Here is a 20,652-nt window from a genome sequence, read left to right on the forward strand (position 1 = left end):
CCACTGAGCCAAACCAGTTGTGGCAGCCCCGCACCTCCGCAGCCCGCACGGGCCGGGGCGGCTGGAGGAAGGGGCCTCTGGGGTCAGCGTCTCAGTGGACAGCTCACGGGAGACTAGACCCCTCCCCGCTGCCGGGCGGGCCGCGCCCCTGGCGGAGGCTGAGATCGCTCCGCACCGGGTGCAGTCCCGACCCCTCCCCCTCCCCCTCCCCGCCCACCCTCCCCGCACCCCTTTCTGACCTCCCTCCCCGCCCCACTCCCCGTCCCCCTCTCCGTCCCTCCCTCCCTCCCCGCCCGCCTCGTCCAGCCGGAAGGCCCGACCACCGAGAGGCCGCCTGGAGCCGACCCGGAAGTCCAGAGGCGGGGCCTGGGCGGACTTCCGGCCGCGGAGTGCGGACGCCTGCGGGCTTTGTCGCCGGCCTGCGGGCGGGCGCCGGGCTCGCTGCGGGGCGCTGTCTCCTCGCCGGCGCCGGTGAGTGGCCGCTCGGGCCGCGGGGGAGGCGGGGCGGGCGGATCGGGCGGGGCGGGCGGAGCGTGGCCGGCCCTGCACGGGGTCCGGAGCCTGGGCCTCGGGGAGCCGGTCTCCCGGCGGCCGTCCCGGCAGCGCGGCCCCAGCTCCTCCCTGCCGCGGCCGGGCCGGGCGGTGGGGGCCGGTGGGGGCCGGCGGGGACCGCGGCCGCCCCGCCGGAGGAGCTGTCGGGGACGCTGCACCGCGGGGGCCCCGAGGCCCTGTGAGCGGGAGGCCCGGCCCGGGTGCGGGAGGGGGTCCCTGAAGGCTCCCCTGTCTGATGTCCGGCCCACACGCCACGTCACGGTCGCGGGGTCCTCGGGGCCTGAGGTGCGTTTGTCCGCGAGCCCTAGCTCCCAGCACCCCTCTTTCCGCAGCCCCCCAGGCCCAGGGGGGTGAGTGACAGCAGCGGCGGGTGCCGGGCTCCCCAGGGCTCCCCCCGGGCTCCCCAAGCTTCCACACACCCCGCTCCTCCCGCGGGGCCGGGGCTGGGGCCCCGATCACAGTGTAACGTTGTACACGTTCCCACTGATGTCAGAGAGGAGGGAGAGAGAGAGACATCCCTGGGGAGAGAATCCCTGACCGGCCGCCTCCGGCCCCCCCACGGGGAATGGAGCCGCCACCCGGGCAGCGGGTGCCTGACCGGAACCAGCTCAGCCCTGAGCCCGCGGGCGGGCGGTGCCAGGGCACCCCTTCCAGGGAGCAGCTGACCCCTGGGCGGCGCCCTGGAAGCCGGGAGGGAGCTGGGAGCTGTCCGGCTGTGCGGTGCTGCCTGGGCCTAGACGGTGACAGGTGCAAGGACACTGGACACGGGAGCAAGAAGGGTGTTGGCGTCCTGGGCAGAGCCCGGGGGGCAGAAGCGGGATGGCGTTGGGGAGGGGAGGGGAGGGGCAGGGAGGGGTGGTGAGGAGGGCGGTGATGAGGAGGGTGGTGTGAGAAGGACGTAAGAAAACCAGGGAAGCCCTAACCGGTGTGGCTCAGTGGATAGAGTGTCGGCCTGTGGAATCTAGGGTCCAGGTTTGATTCTAGTCAAAGGCATGTGCCTTGGTTGCAGGCACATCCCCAGTGAGAGGTGTGGGGGAGGCAGCTGATGGATGTTTCTCTCCCATTGATGTTTCTAACTCTATCCCTCTCCCTTCCTCTCTGTAATAAGTCAATTTAAAAAAGAAAGAAAGAAAGAAAACCAGGGAAGCACTCACCAGCGCACAGGTCCCTCCTCACGCAGCGGCAGGAGCATAGGTTGATGGGGGCGCACAGGGGCACAGGGTCCGAGCGGCTCCAGCCCACGTCTCTCTCAGCAGCTGCTGCTCGTATTCCTTATTCTCCAGCCGAAGCGCACCTCCTGCTCCCTCTCGTTAGGGCCCTGGGAGCCCGAGGCCCCTCACCAGTGCCAGGTGAGAGGCACGGTTTGGGTTCTAGGCCCTCCCGTTGCCACCCGAGCCGCTCGGGGCTGCTCACAGGTTCGAGCTCCCAGCTCAGCTCTCCTTCCGCTCCAGCTCCGAGGCCTGCCCACGCCCTGAGCACCAGCTGTGCGTGTACAATGCCTGTGTATTTTACCCAGCAGATGGTGTCTTTTTATTTCCTTTTGTTCACTTCCTTTAGCTTCTCTTTTTTCCCCTCATCTGGTTTCTTTAAATGAAAGAAGGGTGTTGTGGACTGAAGAGTCCTGGGTTCAATTCCGGGCACATGCCTGGGTTGTGGGCTCCATCCCCAGTGGGGGGCGTGCAGGAGGCAGCCGATCAATGATTCTCTCATCATTGATGGTTCTTCCTCTCTCTCTCTCTCTCTCCCCTCCCCTCCCCACCCCTTTCTCTCTTCCTCTCTGAAATCAATAAAAATATATTTTTAAAATAAGTAAAGACAGGACCACTCTATGCCCACCCACCTGGGTCCTGGATTCGAGCACCAATTTTATTTTTCTTGATAGAAGGGGAGCTGAGCATAATGGAAAGCTTGCTGGTGTTTAGCTGAGTGTTTATTCAAAGCCCGGTATACCTGATTTTGAAAACTTCCTCTGAAGTTAAAAAACTGCACCGATGCAGCACAGGTGCCAGCTGTTTTCAGGTATCCATACACACCGAGTGGCCAGATGATGATCTCTGAACGCATAACCATCTGGCGCCTCCGTGTAGATCCTATTTCCTAAATTAAGGGCAATGACGAGGCTTGCACTGTGGGCTTGCTTTAGTAATAGCCATCCAGCCGGTAAAGCAGCCCCGTCGGTGCCGGCCACCCGCAAAGGGAGCAGCCCTCCGCCTGGCCGCGGCACCGGAGGCAGCAGACCTGGGCCTGACCTAACTGCCCCTTCCTGGCCCGGCCTGCGTTTCCTCGTCTGCAAATAAAGTAACAGTCCCAGCTCCTCTTCAGGTCGGGAGGGGTGTTGGCGAGTGTGCGGGTCCGGGCGAAGGAATATCACTGCTTCAGGCTCCAGGGGCACCCCTCTTCCCCCCAGTTCTGAACCCGTGAGGCAGGCGAAGAGCAGCGTTCCGGTTCTGCCGGCCGCAGGTGGGATGAGCGGCCCTGAGCTCCCCAGGCTGAGTGCCCGTTAGACTCACCGGCTGGCTGCAGCCTCTCCTTGGGGTCCCCCTCTGCCCCTCCCCCCCCCCCCCCCCCGCCCCAGTGCTGCAGGCTGCTACAGAAGAGCTGTCCCGCCAGGAGGAGGGGCTGGGTGCCTACAGGTGCTCCCATGCCTTTCAGTCGCGACCTCTGCACCTCAGGGAGCACCTGTCCTCAGGACACGGGGTGTGCAGGGCCGTGCTGCTCGGCGCCTGGTCGGTGCAGGGACACAGGATCCATCGGAGGAACTCAATGCAGGGCGCAGGTGGGGAGGTCCCAGGTGGGTGGGCATAGTGTGGTCCCGTCTTTATTTACTTACTTTTATTAATCTTTTCATTGATTTCAGAGAGGAAGGGAGAGGGAGAGACAAAAAGAAACATCAGTGATGAGAGAGAATCCTTGATCAGCTGCCTCCTGCATGTCCCCTACTGGGGATTGAGCCCACAACCTGGGCATGTGCCCTTGACCAGAAATGAACCCAGGACCCTTCAGTCCTCAGGCCCATGCTCTATCCACTGAGCCACACCAGCTAGGGCTCATCTTTATCTTTAAAGATGGCGTGTAGGTGAGTGGGTGACTAAGGAGAGGTCTGGGTGAGTGTGTATAAACAGGTAACAGTACTGACCTGTGGGACAGCTGAGGGTTTTTAAGTTTCTCTCAGCATTGTTTACCTTCCTATCTTGAAAAGTAACAAGCTAAAGTGATTCTTAGAGACAGGTGGCCGATGTTTTTAAACCAAGTCAGTGGGTCTTTAAGGAGAGAAACGTTCTCGGCAGCCGCCACGGGGCTGTGGCCTTCGGGCTGCGTCACGGCCAGGCCGAGGGCCGCCTGCAGGAAGCTGTGTGGCCAGACCGTGGCCGTGGCCTGCCCAGCGCAGCGTGGTCCGTGAGCGGGTTCGGTTCAGCCCTCTTGTCATGGGGAGCGCTGCCTCCAGGGCCGGCTGGGCTCACGTGCTGTAACGGATTCAGAACGAGTGTCCCAACAGGAAACTCGATTTCTCCGGTTCCTTCCCACAGGCGGGTGCTGGCTGCGCCCCTCGCGCGACAGAGCCTGGCTGCTGGGCCCCGTCCACATGTAGGGGGGCCCATGGGGGCGGGGGGAGACAGGCCATGTGCTGTTCCTCTCTTCCTGCCGCACCTTCGTCACAGGGTCACACCAGCCTCGGGTGACTCTGGGAAATGTAGTCGCTGGCTGGGTGGCCATGTGCCTACTGAAATCTCAAGTACTGCCCTGGCTGGTTTGCTCAATGGATAGAGCGTTGGCCTGTGGACCAAAGGGTCCTGAATCTGGTCGAAGGCACATACCTCAGTTGCAGGCTCCTACCTGGTCCGGGCGTGTGCAGGAAGCAACCAATCAAGCTGCTTCTCTCACATTGACATTGCTGTCTCTCTCTCTTTCTCCCGCTCTCTCTGAAAGTCAATGCAGCCCTAGCCGGTTTGGCTCAGTGGCTAGAGTGTCGGCCGGCAGACTGTCCAAAATCGGTTCCCGTCAAGGGCACATGCCTGAGTTATGGGTTTGACCCCCCAGTAAGGGGTATTTCACCCCCACCCGGTTCCTGTCTGTGAATGAGGCAGATGATGATCTTACTCTGTTTTATTTCAGGTTCTGATGCAGGAACTGGTGAGAAGGTGACTCTGGAGTCTGAATTTCTGGGAATGGAAACCCGCCCAGGACAATGTCAGAAACACTCACGGTGACGGAGACTCCTGCCCCCGAGTCCGGGGAGGTCTCTGCACCAGGATTGGGAGGGCTGCTGGGAAACCTGGACTGGCAGAGCCCCCCGTCTCGGGAGGGAGGTTTCAAGCAGGTGACGGTTACTCATTGGAAGATCCAAACAGGAGAGGCCGTCCAGGGGGGCAGTGGGTGCAGAGGCGGCCCCGTCCTGCGCTCAGACCTCCTCATCCTCCAGAGGGAACTCATGGAAGGGGAAGCCCACCCATGCGGGACGCTTATCTCGGACCTCGTTAGACACCAGGTTTCCCATGCTGGAGAGAAGCCTTGCAGGTGTGACCAGTGTGGGAAAGCCTTCAGCCAGAGCTCCCACCTTGTTGAGCACCAGAGAGTTCACACCGGAGGAGGACTCTACGTGTGCGATGCTTGTGGGAAAGACTTTGCTCACTGCGCAGAGCTCATGGAGCACCAGCGCGCGCACGCCGGAGAAAAGCCGTTCAGGTGCGCTCAGTGCGGGAAAGCCTTCTGTCACAGCTCAGACCTGATTCGACACCAGCGTGTCCACACCCGGGAGAGGCCTTTTGAATGCAAGGAATGTGGGAAAGGCTTTAGTCAGAGCTCGTTACTCATCCGGCACCAGAGGATTCACACGGGAGAAAGGCCCTACGAGTGTAACGAATGCGGGAAATCCTTCATTAGGAGCTCCAGCCTCATTCGACACTACCAGATCCACACCGAAGTGAAGCAGTATGAGTGTAAGGAGTGTGGGAAGGCCTTCCGTCACCGCTCGGACCTCATCGAACACCAGAGGATTCACACTGGAGAGAGGCCCTTTGAGTGCAACGAGTGTGGCAAAGCCTTCATCAGGAGCTCGAAGCTCATCCAGCACCAGCGGATCCACACCGGGGAGCGGCCCTACGTCTGCAACGAGTGTGGGAAGCGCTTCAGCCAGACGTCCAACTTCACGCAGCACCAGAGAATTCACTCTGGAGAGAAGCTCTACGAGTGCAATGAGTGTGGGAAAGCTTTCTTCCTGAGTTCATACCTCATCCGACACCAGAAAATTCACACTGGGGAGAGGGTCTACGAATGCAAGGAGTGTGGCAAAGCCTTCCTGCAGAAAGCTCATCTCACGGAACATCAGAAGATCCACACGGGGGACAGGCCCTTTGAGTGTAAGGACTGCGGGAAAGCCTTCATCCAGAGCTCCAAGCTGCTGCTGCACCAGATCATTCACACCGGAGAGAAGCCCTACGTGTGCAGTTACTGTGGGAAAGGGTTCATTCAGAGGTCCAACTTCCTTCAGCACCAGAAGGTCCACACTGAAGAGAAGCTGTACGACTGCGGTCAGTACGGGAGAGATTTCCACAGTCGCCCCAACTTTAAAAATCATCGAGGTGCTCCTCAGGAGGGGCTTCCCCTGAGTGAGACCCCCGCACATTTGGGTGAGAAACCTGTAAGCCAGGGGGATCCTACAGACTGTAATTCTGCTCCGCGTCCGTGATGTGGGCCGTGGGTGGCACAGGTGTCGTGGCTCAGGTGCCTCTGGACACACCAGCGTTTCCCAGAGTCAGTGGGGCCGCCGCCTGCTGTGCAGCCATGCTCCCTGGCCGGCCAGGAACCGTGTCCTCGGGGGAGCTGCCTGCAGACAGCTGGCTGAGCAGGCACAGGAGCTTGGGGCCAGAGCTAGGTCTCTAGATGTGCCTGCACAATCGCAGTTCACCCCGGGTTAAGGCCCCCTGGAGGAGAACAATGTCCGCTCACTAAACAGAGCGATGGAGCGATTGAGATCTGTCAGAAGAGGCACGGAGAACCGCCGGGCTTCCCTGTGGTCCTTGGGCACCTTCCGAGCTCCCTCCCTGCATCCTAAGGTCTTCTGCTTCCTGGAGCCTCATCTCCCACCACCTCACTCGGCGCCACAGCAGCACTGACGACACCCCTCGTGTCCGAGCTCTCCCTGCGCCCTGGCCTCCCTGTGCTCTCCCTCTCCTGCCCCGCTCCTCAAGACACAGAGGCCATCAGCATCACGTCCGGCTCGGCCCCTTCCCCGCGGGCGGCTGCCGTCCCTCCGCACGTGCTACTGCCTTTACTCCGATAGATGAGAATTGTTTGCGTGTCTCGTTGCACTGCCGATTCTTTGTGGACACGGTCACATTCGACTGGTTTCTATGTCCCCGGTGTCCAGCCAGGACAATAAAAAGCCCGCCCCATCTGTGTACGGGGCGGCTCCAGCGCTGTCGCTCTTTGCTGCTGTTTGAAAACACTGGGTTTTGTCCTTGCTTTGTGAAGCTCAGCGCTGGGCGGCGGGAATGCTTCTTAGCTAGTCAGTGTCTTCCGCTCGTCCTCAAGCCGAAGCCACAGGCGTGGCCAGTGGAAGCCCGTCCCCTCGCGCTGCCGCTGTCAGCTCGGCCAGGGCCACGCGCTGGCTTCGGGGAGCACGGTCTCACTCCGTGTCTGCATCTCTGGTTCACCCCGGGCCCAGGGGCCCAGCACACGACGTCACTCCGCCTCTGAACTCACCCCTCCTCTCCCTTTTCTACTCGCTGGCTCCTGTCAATTACTTGAAAGTGTTTCAGCCTGTAACGATCAGCGGTCAGTCCTGGGAAGACCATAGAACCTGAGGTCATTCCACGTCTGTAGGGAGGCCAGGTCCCCCACTGGGAGCGACGCTTGGAAACAGACCCGTGTTCCTGGCCGTGTGGGAGCGTCAGCAAGGCGCTGGCGGGCGTCGCCTCTGAACTGTCCACGGAGAGGAGCCCTTGTCAGCTGGAGGAGATGGAACGAAGGGAATCGAGCATAGGTGGGGAGTGGCATGGAGCTGTTCAGGAGGAGGGGGTTTACTACACAGCGGATACCTGGCCAGTGAGGCCTCTGGATTTCCTTGATCTAAACATTATCCAAAACCCCCACTTGTGAAATTGCTGCTTTGCCCAGGGAGTCATTTTGAGTTAACCAGTGGCGGCAATCCTGGAAGCCGAGGGAATGAGCGTTTTAAAGGAGCTCACACCTGACGTGCGTTGCGGACTCAGGTATCAGCAGCCCATTTCAATCACCTTCCCGGTCCGGTCTCCACTCAGTACGAACACCTATTTCAAGTGTACAGCGTCTTAACGTGCTCTGAGTCCCCACCACCGTAATCGGGAAGTAACCTTCCCATCGCCCAAAGGGTTCCCTTCGGCTCTCAGTTGATCCCACCCCAGCTCCAGACTGTCGGCGTCGGTACGTTTGCTCGTTCTAGGACTCGATAGGAATGGGTGCATACGGTATGTAATCCTGTGTCTAATCCTTTCCGTTTTGGCATGCTTTAAAGACTCCGTAGCTCTTCTCTTCGCTGAGTCATGTTCGGTTGTATAAACCATCCTTTATTCTTCCTCTGTTGTTAGAAATTTGAGTTTCCAGCTTGGACTATTGAGAATAAAACTGATGAACATTTATGTACAAGTATTCGTAAATGCCTCTTTGTTCCTCTCGGGTGAGTGACTTGGAATTGCTGTTATCACTGAGTTTTTAACTTTATAAAAAAATCGACATTCCCGGCCAGTTCTTCCTGCACCAACGTGGTTTGACTCACTCGGGACCCGTGCCCAGATTGTGGTTCGATCCCCAGTTGGAGTGTGTGTGGGAGACAGCCAATCGATGTTTCACTCTCACATTGATGTTTCTTTCGCCTCCTCCCTTTCTTTCTCTAAAAAAAAATCAATAGAAGCATGTGCTCAGGTGATTTTAAAAAAACTTTGCCAACAAATTTCTCTACCCTGACCACCATTTTGTACTCCAGCCACAGAGTGCCAGGGTCCCAGCTGCTCCACATCCTCATCCACACGCACTGTCACTCCTCTAACATGGAACCCAGCCCGTGTGTGCGTGTGTCTTTCCTCCTGCGTGCGGGCTGAGCACCTTTCCACGGGCACACCACCCCTGTCATCCCCATGACGTGTCCACGAAGTCTGCCCACGTTTTTGTTGCTGTTAGTCCTCACCTGAGGATATTTTCCCATTAGTTTTTTAGAGAGAGTGAAAGGAAGGGGGAAGAGACACAAACACTGATGAGAGAGAGAGAGACATCCATTGGTTGCCTCCCACACATACCCTGACCAGGGCCAGGGATCGAGCCTGCATCTGAGGGACATGCCCTTGACCGACACTGAACCCGGAACCCTTCAGTGTGCGGGCTGACGCTCTTACCACTGAGCCAAGCCCGCGAGGGCCTGAGCAGCTCGTTTAGAGAAAGAAGCAGGAGAGCTGTGCGAGGAACGAGGAGCGAGCAGAAGATTTTCAAAGTGACTCTATTGAAGAGTAACTTACACACAAATCCGCCCCACATGGCAGTTGCCCAGGAGGTGAGCTTCCAGAGGAAGGAGCCGGCCGCTCTGGGCACTGTGACTGCCAGCAGATGCTTACCCTGGAAGGTGAGCGGAGACACAGCGTTTGGGGAGGGGGGGCAGGGGCATATGATCTTCACGAATTATGAGCTTAAGTGTCCACGTCAGCATCTCTCAGCTAGCCTCTGAAAGACGAGTACGATTTCTACAAAGTAGAGGTGCAAGCGAAATGGGGGAGGAGTCCAACTGAAACACAAAATGGAAAGAGAATTCAGAAACGATAAACGGGTGGAAAGTAATACTGTTATTAATACAGCAACAAGCCACTCTAACCACACTCTGTGGGCCTAACTAATGGCTCCAAAGTTCTTACAGTCCATGGTGACAACAGGGAGAAACACAAATGCCTACTGAGTGGCATTCCTACCTCACAGGAAGCCCTGGGCCCCTTCCCCTCCCCCCCCCCCGCCCCCCCCGCCCCCCCCCCAGCTGCTCCTGACAAACAGCTGCGTCTTAAACCTGTGCTCTCAACCCCTGCCATGCGGGCCAGGGTCCCGTCCCAGTTCCCCAGGCTGTTCCATCCCAGGGCTCATCTCCTTGGGGCCCTCAGATCCCCGGGCTGGAGGCCCTGCCTCTGGTACACTGCGCTCTCAGGATGATGTCGCTGTCCTGAGGCCAGTCCTGAGCCAGGCGGCCTCCTGGGACGGCCGTCGTGAATGTGCACAACACCAAAGGGACATCTTCCCTGGCCGCACACAGTGGGACCGACAACTGAATGGGTCAGCTGGCAAACGGGCGGCCAAAGGGCCTGGTGGGGACGGCTGACCCCACCTCAACACCAGCTGTGGACGAGCTAGGACTGCTCTCCACACTGGCTTGCTGACCCACACCATCGGCTGCAGGATGTTGGAGAAAGGCCCTGTCTGCAGGACACACTATAGGACGTAGAGGTGAAGGGGCGCGACCAGGTGAACCTCATCTGAAATGTATGGGGGCCGGCACACCCCCTCCCCCCACAAGAGTGCCTAACTGCTGGTGAGTCTACATAAATGGTATAGGAGACTTCGCTGTACTGGTCTTGCAACTTTCCTCTAAATTTGAAATTATATTAAAATAAAACAATTACCCAACCTCCACAGGAGTTAAACAGAAAACCGGTGGCTTCTCAGGTGCTCCCACTGCAGCTGACACGCCCTCAGGACCACGAGGCACACGCACCCCAGGCTCCTTTTCTGCCCTCACCACCTGCCCATGCCCCCATGCCCGTCTCTGCCACCCCTGGCAGCCCTAGTGGGCAGGAGGCCCACGTCCCCGACTCCCCTGGCCCTGGCCCTGCGGGAGCAGCGAGCAGCCTCGGTGGGAGGGATGCTGGATCCGCTGGCATGGGGTGAAGGGCATCCGGCCGCCTAGCAGCCTGGAAAGGAGTCAGCACCCCGGAGCTGCAGGCGTGCCACAGAGGGGTGTGTGTGTGTGTGGGGGGGGTCTCATTTTTATTAACAACCGCACTCACCAGCTGCTTCCTGCACTCCGGTCTCCTCCACCCTGAACTCCTTCCAGGCAGTTCAGTCTGTGGACTCAGTCTCCACCGTCTACTTCTGCTGGCTCTTCCCAGGGACAGGGTGCGCTGAGGGAGCGGAGCTCTGCGAGGGAGCGCGGAATGAGGACCGCGAAGGGATCCTGGAGCCAAGGCGGGACTGGGCCAAGGATGAGACCCGCAAGCCCAAGCCGGACGGAGCCCGGAAGCCCGGGCGGGACGGGGCCAAGGATGGCACTTGGGGGGCCAAGGATGGCACTTGGGGGGCCAAGGATGGCGCTTGGGAGGCCAAGGATGGCGCTTGGGAGGCCGAGGATGGCGCTTGGGAGGCCGAGGATGGCGCTCGGGAGGCCGAGGATGGCGCTTGGGAGGCCAAGGATGGCGCTCGGGAGTCCTTTTTGGACCGGTCCTGGGAATGTAACTGTGGCCCCGCCTTCTGCAAGGGCAGCGACGGGACCGTGGAGCCCACACGCAGCGAGAATATGGACGGGGCCTTGGAGACTGTGATGGAAGAGACCTGGGACGGGTTCCTAGAGACATCCAACGAGGAGCCCGTGGGGGAGACGGAGGACTCGGTGCCGGAGGCCAAGGACCCCATGCGCGGGGAAGACAGCGGTTGGCACAGCTCCGGGCCCCCGGGCCCCCGGCGCAGCCAGCCGTGCACGCGCCCCAGGTCCCATGTGTCCTGGTGCTCGCTCCACAGCTGCTCGCGCTGCAGCAGCAGCTGGCGCCGCATGTCGTGCAGCAGGTGGGCCCGGCGCAGCAGCCGCAGCAGCTCCTCCCGCAGCCGCCCGTTGTCCGCCTTGATGGACTGCGTGTGCGCGACGAGCGCGCGCGCCGCCTCCCGCTCCGCGCGCCGCCCCATGGACTGCACCCGCTGGCGCGCCTCCCGCTCGAAGGCTGCCTTGTCCTCCAGGAAGCGCCGCTTGACGCGGTGGAGCAGCTGCGTGTGCTCGACGCGCATGTGCAGCAGCTCGCGCTCCAGCGTTCGGATCCGCGCCAGCTGTTCCAGCTGCAGCTCCTGCGGGGGCGGCGGCGGCGGCGGCAGCGCGGTGAGCACGCGACCAGCCTACCCTAACCCTAACCCTAACTTTAACCCTAATCCCCGCCCGGCCCACCCCTCGCCCCCCGCCCGGCCCGCCCCCTAACCCCGCCGCCCCGCGCACGCGCACTGGCCCGCCGTGGCGCACGCGCACTCGCCTTGTAGGGCTGCAGCTCCCGCACCTGACTCGCCATGTGCGCCGCGCGCGCCTCCATCTCCTGCAGCTGCGCGCGCACGCCGTCCTCGCGCCCGTGGTAGAGCGCCTCCAGGTCGGCGCGCTGGCTGTGGATCTCCGCCAGGTCCACGCGGTTCTGGTCCTCCAGGCGCACCGTGGCGTTGGCGCAGCGCTGCGCGTGCGTGCTCACGTAGGTGGCGTAGAAGCGGTTCTCGTCGCGCAGGCGCAGCGCCTCGCTGTCCAGGAGGATGTTCTCCTGCAGCACCTGGTCCACGCGCTTCTCGTAGGCGTCCAGCTGCTGCGTGAGCAGCTGGTACTCGCGCAGCAGGTACTGCGCGCGCTCCGACAGCCGCTCCTCGGCGCCCTCCGCCGGCCGGCTCGGGAGCTTCTTCTTGGGCGCCATGAGCCCCGGCCTGGGGCAGAGCGACAAGTGAGGGCTCCCAGCCCGCCGCCCGCGCCCCCACCCCGCAGCCCCCCCAACCCGCTGCCCGCGCCCCCACCCGGCCCTGCGCCCGCCGCCCGCGCCCCCAGCCCTCAAGCCCACAACCCGCGTCCCCAGCCCGCAGCCCGTGCCCCCACCCCGCAGCCCCCCCCACCCCGCAGCCCGAGCCCCCACCCCGCAGCCCGCGCCCCCACCCCGCAGACCCCCCGAACCCGCAGCCTGCGCCCCCACCCCGCAGCCCGCAGCCCCTCCCACCCCGCAGCCCGCAGCCCCCCCAATCCCGCAGCCCGAGCTCCCAGCCCTCAGCCCCCCCCACCCCGCAGCCCGAGCTCCCACCCCGCAGCCCCCCCCCACCCCGCAGTCCCCCTCACCCCGCAGCCTCCAGCGGGTGGGGCGCGTCTCAGGGTCGGGGGAGGCAAACTCAGGGTGTGTGATGGGTCGGGGATCGGGGCCCGTTGGCCAACCTTTACTCGTGGGTTCTTTGGGGACCGTGGCCATCCGTCGGGGTGCGCCCACTTCGAGTATTGTTGGCGTTCAGCCCCTGCAGTCTCCATGGAGACAGAACTTGGTCGCCCTCCCCCACTATCACCCCGTTGCTGGGGCAACAGTCCTACTAGCCTCTCCCCCATTCAATCCCCCAAAAATCCCCGCCTCAAAGTGGACACCAGACACCGGTGTGCCCCGCACAAGTCCCACCCGGCCTGGGCTTCCGGCGGACGAAGCAGTAGCCCGAGGCCCCGCCTCTGCACCCCGCAGGCTGGTGTCGGGCCCCAGCACCTCACTCCCACGGCTGCACCTGCAGGACATGTGCGGCGGCGCCTCTTAAAATCACAGCGGAGGCATTTTCCTTCGTGTAAAAAGCTGTTTTATAAATAAAGACAAAATGGCAGAAACTTCAAGACAATGCAGAATCTTTGTTTATTTTTACATTAAAATATGAAAGACACGGTCCGGCTGGCGTGGCTCAGGGGTTGAGCATCGACCTGTGAACCAGGAGGTCAGGATTCGAGTTCCTGTGAGGGCACACGCCCAGGTTTGGGGCTCCATCTCCAGTGTGAGGTGTGACGGAGGCAGCCGATCAGTGATTCTCTCTCATTGCTGTTTCTGTCTCTCTCCCTCTCCCTTCCTCTCTGAAATCAATAAAAATACATATTTTTTAAAAAATTATAAAAGACACATTGCCCGTCACCTAAAACAGCATCTGAGCGATGGCCTTAAAGGATACAGACTTTTAATACGGTATTGGTGCCCGACTTACAAAAAATTGGCAGAAGACCAACTAGAATCAGGGAAAAACAGAAAACCTGGAACCCACAAGTGGGGGCTTTCCGAGGCCATTTGGGACGGTTCCCTCCAGCCCAAGCCTGTCCAACTCGCCGCTGCGGCCGATTCCCTGTGAGGGCGCATGCCGAGGTTCCGGCTCAGCCTCCAGCCGGGGCGTGCAGGAGGCAGCAGATTAATAACTCTTTTCATTGATGTCTCTCTCTCTCTTTCCCTCTTCCTCTCTGAATCTATCTATCTATATCTATCTATCTATATAGGTAGATAGATATAGATAGATAGATATAGATAGATATATGTATATGGTTGTTTTTTTTAAAAAAAGCCAAAGGTTACCACTGCACAGGACCAGTTATTCTTGACTAACAGTCAATGAGAAAATAAAACATTTTGACAAGATTGACATCTGCAAGGGTATTTGCACAGGGATGTGGGACTTGGTAGAAACAATGGGCTCTAGTCCTGACCGGTTTGCTCAGCAGATAAGAGCATCAGCTTCCGGACCAAAGGGTCCCGGGTTCGATTCCGGTCAAGGGCATGTACCTTGGTTGCAGGCTCTTCCCTGGCCCAGGGCCCTGGTCTGGGTGCGTGCAAGAAGCAACCAATAGATGTGTTTCTCTCACACTGATGTCTCCCTCTCTCTTCCACTCTCTATAAAGATCAATGGAAAAATATCCTTGGGTGAGGGTTAATAAAAAATAAATAAAATGAAATAAGATAAAGCCCCTAAATAAAACACATAACAGCAGATTTAAAAACAACTAATGGGCGAGTCAAATATCCACTAAAAAATTGATATGCTTTAATAAGAGTCATGGCGTTCACTCTGCAGGTTGTTTTTGGCCGAGATCCACTGATGTTGGGATAATGCTGCTCGTTGGCCACATTCTCCTCCGGCGTGGGGTGCATGGGGGAGGCCGGGAAAGCAGGGGTTGGGGCGGCCATGATCACAGCCCCACTCCTGGCCTTGGGGTCTCCATGACCCACTCTCATTCCCTCAGTCTGTCCCAATAGCCATCAGTCCTCCCTCCTTTCCATCAGCCTCCTCTCTGCCCTCTGCCCTTTGCCTTTGTGGCATGGCTTTCCCACTCACCCTCCTCCTGAGGGAATCCTCCATTCCACCCGCGGGTCATGCGCGAGGCTGCGAAGAGCGAGGGCTCTCTGTCCTGTCAGGTTGGAGGGTTTGGTGGGCACGGACTCTCCTTTCATGGCCCTCAGTCCAGCCGCACTTCACCACACGAATTCAAACACAGCTTTCCACTGGCTTTCTAGCTCCTACACCTTCCATTTCTGGCTCCTACTCTTACCTTTGTTTCTTCTTCTTCTTCTTCTTCTTCTTCTTCTTCTTCTTCTCCTATATTTTATTCACTTTTTTACAGAGAGAAAGGGAGGATAGAGAGTTAGAAACGTCGATCAGCTGCCTCCAGCACACCTCCGTGCCTGCAACCAAGGTACATGCCCTTGACCGGAATCGAACCTGGGACCCTTCAGTCCGCAGGCCGACGCTCCCTCCACTGAGCCACACAGGTCAGGGCTCTTACCTTTGCTTCTCATCATTTCTGCCTGCGCTGGGTTTACTTTCCTCCTTCTTGCTTTCTAGCTTCTTGCGGGGGAACGCACACTTTCCTCACACCAGCATCTGGAGCCTCCGGGTCGCTCTCGGCGTGGCTGGGGCCGCGCCCCGTGCCTCCTCCGATCATCTCTCTTCCTCATCTTTCCGGTCAGAATAGGCTATAATCAATCCGCACATCGGTGTGGCCCGGCTTCCTCACGGGGGTTTGTATGAAACTCCGCATCCTTTTCGGGGAGTAGGGGGAGTGTCCCTAATCCTTTTGTTTGTTTCTGTTCCGGTTCTGGGGGCGCAGAGACCAGGATGCGGCACCGCTGGGGACGGCGTGGCCCCACCACCACCTCCACCCCCACCCCGAACAGCTCCGCCCGGAGGGGCTGCCTGCGAGCGACCCCGAACTGTCAGCCCACCTTCCGGGGCCGGGGTGGAAGGACCCCCCCCCACCCCCCGCAGGCCTAGGCGCCGCCGTCAAAGGCCCGGCGTCGGCGAAGGCTCCGGAGCTGCGGGGGCTCCGGGGGCGAAGTTCGCGGGCGGGTCCGCGGCGGCGAGGGGGCGTGGCTCGTGCAGCAGGCCCCGCCCCCGGCGCCGCGCAGGCGCCCTGGAGGCGCCGCCGCCGGTTCCCCAGGCAACGGGGCTCAACAGTTCGGCCCCGCGGTTGGTGCAGCCCGGGCGCCGCCGCTCACATGTGCTCGGCCGAGGTGGACGCGCACGTAGCGCAGCGGTTCCTGCTGAAGCGGCGGCTCGGGAAGGGGGTGAGCGGCCCCCGCAAGGCCAGGCGGGTCTGTCTCCCCGACTCAGGGGGCCGAGGCTGATCGCGCCCCCCGCCGCCGGAGCCCCGCGGCCTCGGTTTCCTGTAACGGCCCCCGCGTGGCCTCCGCCCGGGAAACCCGTCAGGGACCCGGCGCTGGGTCCCGGAGCAGCACCTGCCGCCGCCCCCCTCCCCGTCCTGCTCCCGGCTCTGTCTCCGGGTCCACATCGCTTCCCTGGGGGCTGGGCCCCGTCCCAGGCTTGGAGCGGGCAGGGCAGGGCAGGGCGGGCCTGGGAGGGCAAACGTGGTGGACGTGCATTGGGAACCAGAGCGTGTGTGAGCCCACGCGTGTTTGTGGTCGTGAGTGAGCACGTGGGTTGTGCAGGAGTCTGTGTGTGAGGAACAGCCAGTAAGATTTGAGTGTGAGAGAGAGGTCAGGGTGCCTGGAGGAGGGTCCTCCCGGACCCCAGTCCTCCCGGCCTCCATCTCCCCTTGCTGCCTGCCACCCCCTTCATATCCTCCCTACAAAGATGCTGGGGTCCTGAGCAGCCTGCAGAGGCCGGTGCCTCATCCAGAGCCTCGGCCCTCATTGTACTCCCACCCCTCCCAGCAGCCGGGGCAGGAGGAGGGGGTGGGGCCCGGCGGCTCACCCCGCTCCTCCCCAGGCCTATGGGATCGTGTGGAAGGCGGTGGACAGGAGGACTGGCGCGGTCGTGGCCATCAAGAAGATCTTCGATGCCTTCAGGGACAGGACGGATGCCCAGGTGATCGGGCGGCCAAGGGCGAGGGCAGGGCAGGCCGTGGGTGTGGGGGAGGAGGCTTCGGCCCGGCTGGCTTGGCACACACGTGTGTTTCTGCCTCGTTCCAGAGAACGTTCCGGGAAGTCACGCTGCTCCAGGTGTGTGGCCGAGGCCCCTGCCCCTTCCCCGGGGGGCAGTCTCCCCGGAAGGAGGGAGCCGGGCCCTCCGCCCCGGAACACAGCTGCTGGCTCTCTCCCAGGAATTTGGGGACCATCCAAACATCGTTAGGTTCCTGGATGTGATCCGGGCGGAGAATGACAGGGACCTATACCTGGTGCTTGAGTTCATGGGTGAGTGACCCTCGTCAGCCCCCAGCCCCACCTCCGCCCGAGCCCGAGCCCCCCTCCAGCGGCCTGGCTCCTGCTGAAGGGCCCTCGACTGCCGGGTCCCTGGTGGCCAGCACCCGCACCGTGGGGCGTCCTGTGCCCAAGGACGGACAGCCTGGCTGAGGGCAGGACCCCCTTGGCTCCATCCCAGAGGCCCCTGCTTTGTCCACAGCTCCCTTTCCTCTTTCTGCTCATTTTATAAGATAGAGACCCTGCTGAAACCGGTGTGGCTCAGTGGATAGAGCGTCAGCCTGCGGACTGAAAGGTCCCGGGTTCCATTCCAGTCAGGGCATGTACCTTGGTTGCAGGCACATCCCCAATAGAAGGTGTGCTGGAGGCAGCTGATCGATGATTCTCTCTCATCGATGTTTCTAACTCTCTATCCCTCTCTCTTCCTCTCTGTAAAAAATCAATAAAATAATTAAAAAAAAAGAGACCCAGCCCCAGCTGGTTTGACTCAGTAGAAGAACGTTAGCCTGTGGACTGAAAGGGTCCCGAGTTCGATGCCTCTGTTTCAGGCTCCACCCCGTGTCTCCCCCTCCCTTCCATTCTCTCTAACAACCAATGGGACAGTACCCTCAGGTGAGGGTTATCCAAAAAAATCAAAATAAAGCAAAGGCACAAAATAAGTAAAAATAACTACACAAACTTGTTGCTGAATCAACAGTGAGCAGGCCCAAGCCGCCTGCAGGCCCAAGGGGAGGTGTATGTCCGGGGCCTGGGTGTGGGCAGTGGCCAGCAGAGTCCTGAGCGGTTCCAAGGGGGGCGGGCCAAGCTGCTCTCCCCAGGACCTGGGCTGACCAGACGCCCACTGCCTCGCGTCCCCCAGACACGGACCTGAACGCTGTCATCGCCAAGGGCTCGCTGCTCAAGGACGTGCACAAGCGCTACATCTTCTACCAGCTGCTGCGGGCCGCCCGCTTCCTGCACGCCGGCCGCGTCATCCACCGGGACCTGAAGGTGCCGCCGCGCCCGGCCCACCGCCCCAACCGCTGCCCCCATCCCACCCCCACCCCCGCAACCGCTCCCCGACCGTGCGCACCGCGCCCGGCCGCCCTGAGCCACCTCCGCCCGCAGCCATCCAACGTCCTCCTGGACGCCCGCTGCCTGGTGAAGCTCTGTGACTTCGGCCTCGCGCGCTCGCTGGGCGGCCTCCCCGAGGGCCCGGAGGGCCAGGCCCTGACGGAGTACGTGGCCACGCGCTGGTACCGGGCTCCGGAGGTGCTGCTGTCCTCCAGCTGGTAACGGACACCCCTTCCGGCGCCCCCTCCCAGGCAGACCCCCCCTCCCCCCCGCCCAGCAGAGCCTCAGGCCCGGCCCCCAGGTGCCCCCTCCCGCCCCTCCCAGCACGGCCGGCCCCTCGAGCGGCCCCTCCCACGCTCCCCGCCCCCCGCCCCCCGCCAGGTACACGCCGGGGGTGGACATGTGGAGCCTGGGCTGCATCCTGGGCGAGATGCTCCGGGGGAAGCCCCTGTTCCCCGGCAGGTCCACCCTCCACCAGCTGGAGCTGATCCTGCAGACCGTGCCCCCGCCCGCCCCGGAGGGTGCGTGCAGGGCCCGGGGGGAGGGGGGCACCAGGCCCTGGGAGGCGCCGGCAGGCCAGGCTGGGGGGCAGGATGCCAGGGGCCCAGGAACCTCGGGGAGGCTGTGCAGCCTCCCAGGGCTGCTCCATCCCCCCCCACCTCACACCCTACGGCGCTCACCTCACCTCCCCCCCCCAGACCTCCTGGCTTTCGGCTCAGGCTACGGGGCCTCCGTCCTGCAGCACCTGGGGGCCGGGTGAGTCAGGCTGGGCCCAAGTCCCGCAGCTTCCGTGTCCTGCCGAGCAGGCCAGGCCCCAGCCCAGCCACCGCGGCTCCCCTAAGGGCCCCAGTGGTAGGGTGGGGGCAGCGGGGACCCGCCCCCCCCTCCCCCGCCAGGCTGCCCAAATCCTGATGGGCGGAGGGGATCCGGAGACAGTTAGTGGGGCCGGCAGAGGGGCAGCTGGGCCAGGTGCGGGTGTGGGGGGCCGGACCCGGACTGGACGGGACTCGGCCCGCAGGCCCCGGCAGGAGCTGGACACCCTCCTGCCCCCGGACACGCCCCCCGAGGCCCTGGACCTCCTCCGGCGGCTCCTGGTGTTCGCCCCCGGCCAGCGGCTGAGCGCGGCGCAGGCCCTGCAGCACCCCTACGTGCAGAGGTAGGGGGGCCGCCGCCCGGGGGCTCGTGGGCCGCAGCCCGGCCCCGCCCCCTCCGTACCCGCCTGGTGGGCTCCCGCAGGTTCCACTGCCCGGCCCGCGAGTGGGCGCTGGAGGCGGAGGTGCGGCTCCCGGAGCCCGAAGGAGTCCAGCTGTCGGCCCCCGAGTACCGCAGCCGCCTCTACCAGGTGCGGGGGCGCGGCCTCCCCCGCCCCGCCCGCCGCCCCGGCCGCCCCTGAGCGCCTCCCTCCGCAGATGATCCTGGAGCGCAGGGCCGGCGGCCGCGCCCCCAGAGAGACGGGCCAGGGGGACGCGCCGGTGCCGCCCGCGGGGGCCCCGGGGGCGGAGCTCGGCGCCTTCCGGGCCCAGGCGTGCGCGCCCCAACCCGGAGCCGCGCCCCCGCCGCCCGCGCAGAACCGCGGACTCGGCCCGGCGCACGGTGCGTCACGGGAGCGCTGGCCCCGAGTGCGGGTGTGGGACCCCCTCGTCCGCGCCCCGACTCCTCACCGGGCGGTGTCCGACCCACAGGCGCCCCCCGCGGAGCCCGGAGCCCCAGGCAGCACTCGGCGCCCCCGCTCCAGCCTCCGCCCCCGCGAGGCGGGGGGAGCGGTGAGAGGCCCCCCGGGGCGGCGGCGGAGCCCCCCTCGTGGGTAGGTGGTGTGGGGCGGGCACGGGGGACCCTCTGCGGGCCTTCCTGGGCGCAGAGCACCGGCCGGCGGTGACACCCCCCACCTGCCTCCAGGCGAAGCCCGGCGCGCACGCAGCGCCCTCCCTGGCCGCGCAGGCCGCCGCGCAGGGGGCCGTCCAGGCTCTGGTCCGGAGCCACCGGGACCCCGGCCGCGGGGCGAGGGCGGCCAGCGCGCCTCGGGTGAGCCCGGCTCCCCAGCCTCCCCGCTCCGTGCCCCCCCTTTCCTCCCCTCCCCTCCCCTCCCCACCCTTCTTCTCACCTGGACCCCGGCTTCGCGCAGGTCCCCCTGGCGCGCCCCGCGGAGGCCCGGCCGGGCCGCAGGATGTTCAGCGCCGCGGCCTCGCAGGGGGCGCAGGGGGCCGCACGGGCCGCGCTCGGGGGCTACTCCCAGGCCTACGGCACCGTCTGCCGCTCGGCGCTGGGCCGCCTGCCCCTGCTCCCTGGACACCGCGTGTGAGCCTCTCTCCCTGCCCGCTCCCCCGCCCCGCGTCCCAGGACTTGACCCCCAAGTCCCCCCTCCGCTTTGCCCCGCCCCATGGGAGTCCCTGGAGGGTTGTCCAGAGGCGCCCACTCCCGCCCCATCACCTCCAATAAAGTCACCTGTCCCCAGCCTGCCGGCCAGTCCTTCCTCCTCAGAGGATCCCAAGTCCTCGCACCCCTTTCCTGGAGCCCATGTCCTCTCAAACACTGGTGTTACCCTGCGGCTCCCATCTCCCTGAACCCAGCCTCTCCCTCAAGGCTCAGGGCACCTGAGGGCCTGCCTGTGGGGCGGGCACATAGGCTAAAGGGAGCAATAGGTAGTGAGGCGGTTGTA

The 20,652-nt window shown here is 62.9% G+C and overlaps 3 protein-coding genes across 10 annotated transcripts; 2 read left to right on the forward strand and 1 right to left on the reverse strand.

Annotated features, from left to right (window-relative positions):
* The first annotated feature begins 338 nt into the window (after window positions 1–338).
* On the forward strand, window positions 339–8,175 carry ZNF623 (zinc finger protein 623). 4 transcript variants are annotated; one of them, XM_084907196.1, is made up of 2 exons: window positions 339–471; window positions 4,666–8,175. In XM_084907196.1, exon 2 carries the CDS (start codon window positions 4,739–4,741, stop codon window positions 6,236–6,238), a length of 1,500 nt encoding a protein of 499 aa, XP_084763322.1. In that variant the 5' UTR covers window positions 339–471; window positions 4,666–4,738; the 3' UTR covers window positions 6,239–8,175. The 4 variants fall into 4 exon arrangements, with proteins under 4 accessions (XP_084763322.1, XP_084763321.1, XP_084763324.1 ...); XM_084907195.1 differs by having other exon boundaries at window positions 353–475; XM_084907198.1 differs by lacking the exon at window positions 339–471 and adding an exon at window positions 673–837.
* Window positions 8,176–8,296: 121 nt separating this feature from the next.
* On the reverse strand, window positions 8,297–15,444 carry CCDC166 (coiled-coil domain containing 166). 3 transcript variants are annotated; one of them, XM_084907200.1, is made up of 5 exons: window positions 15,071–15,444; window positions 11,790–12,219; window positions 10,566–11,610; window positions 9,135–9,301; window positions 8,297–8,417 (listed from the first exon to the last, which is right to left on the reverse strand). In XM_084907200.1, exons 2-3 carry the CDS (start codon window positions 12,207–12,209, stop codon window positions 10,645–10,647), a joined length of 1,386 nt encoding a protein of 461 aa, XP_084763326.1. In that variant the 5' UTR covers window positions 12,210–12,219; window positions 15,071–15,444; the 3' UTR covers window positions 8,297–8,417; window positions 9,135–9,301; window positions 10,566–10,644. The 3 variants fall into 3 exon arrangements, with proteins under 3 accessions (XP_084763326.1, XP_084763327.1, XP_084763325.1); XM_084907201.1 differs by having other exon boundaries at window positions 8,297–9,301; window positions 11,814–12,219; XM_084907199.1 differs by having other exon boundaries at window positions 8,297–9,301.
* A 271-nt stretch (window positions 15,445–15,715) lies between these two features.
* Window positions 15,716–20,438, forward strand: MAPK15 (mitogen-activated protein kinase 15). 3 transcript variants are annotated; one of them, XM_084907239.1, is made up of 14 exons: window positions 15,716–15,851; window positions 16,513–16,611; window positions 16,716–16,745; window positions 16,847–16,937; window positions 17,803–17,933; window positions 18,051–18,214; window positions 18,378–18,517; window positions 18,695–18,752; window positions 19,015–19,152; window positions 19,233–19,338; window positions 19,406–19,589; window positions 19,679–19,800; window positions 19,893–20,018; window positions 20,119–20,438. In XM_084907239.1, exons 1-14 carry the CDS (start codon window positions 15,783–15,785, stop codon window positions 20,293–20,295), a joined length of 1,635 nt encoding a protein of 544 aa, XP_084763365.1. In that variant the 5' UTR covers window positions 15,716–15,782; the 3' UTR covers window positions 20,296–20,438. The 3 variants fall into 3 exon arrangements, with proteins under 3 accessions (XP_084763365.1, XP_084763364.1, XP_084763366.1); XM_084907238.1 differs by having other exon boundaries at window positions 17,803–18,214; XM_084907240.1 differs by lacking the exons at window positions 18,378–18,517; window positions 18,695–18,752.
* The last annotated feature ends 214 nt before the right edge of the window (window positions 20,439–20,652 follow it).

This window comes from Pipistrellus hanaki (genome assembly GCF_964339955.1).
Source record: "Pipistrellus hanaki genome assembly, contig: scaffold_41, whole genome shotgun sequence".
Lineage (NCBI taxonomy): Eukaryota > Metazoa > Chordata > Mammalia > Chiroptera > Vespertilionidae > Pipistrellus > Pipistrellus hanaki.

Coding starts and splice junctions, on each gene's coding strand:
- CCDC166 (XM_084907200.1), bottom strand. CDS start 12,209: ATGGCGCCCAAGAAGAAGCTCCCGAGCCGGCCGGCGGAGGGCGCCGAG. Junction 11,611..11,789: donor GGGAGCTGCAGCCCTACAAG/GCGAGTGCGCGT, acceptor CCGCCCCCGCAG/GAGCTGCAGCTGGAACAGCT.
- MAPK15 (XM_084907238.1), top strand. CDS start 15,783: ATGTGCTCGGCCGAGGTGGACGCGCACGTAGCGCAGCGGTTCCTGCTG. Junction 18,215..18,377: donor GTGCTGCTGTCCTCCAGCTG/GTAACGGACACC, acceptor GCCCCCCGCCAG/GTACACGCCGGGGGTGGACA. Junction 19,801..19,892: donor CGGCGGAGCCCCCCTCGTGG/GTAGGTGGTGTG, acceptor ACCTGCCTCCAG/GCGAAGCCCGGCGCGCACGC.
- ZNF623 (XM_084907196.1), top strand. CDS start 4,739: ATGTCAGAAACACTCACGGTGACGGAGACTCCTGCCCCCGAGTCCGGG.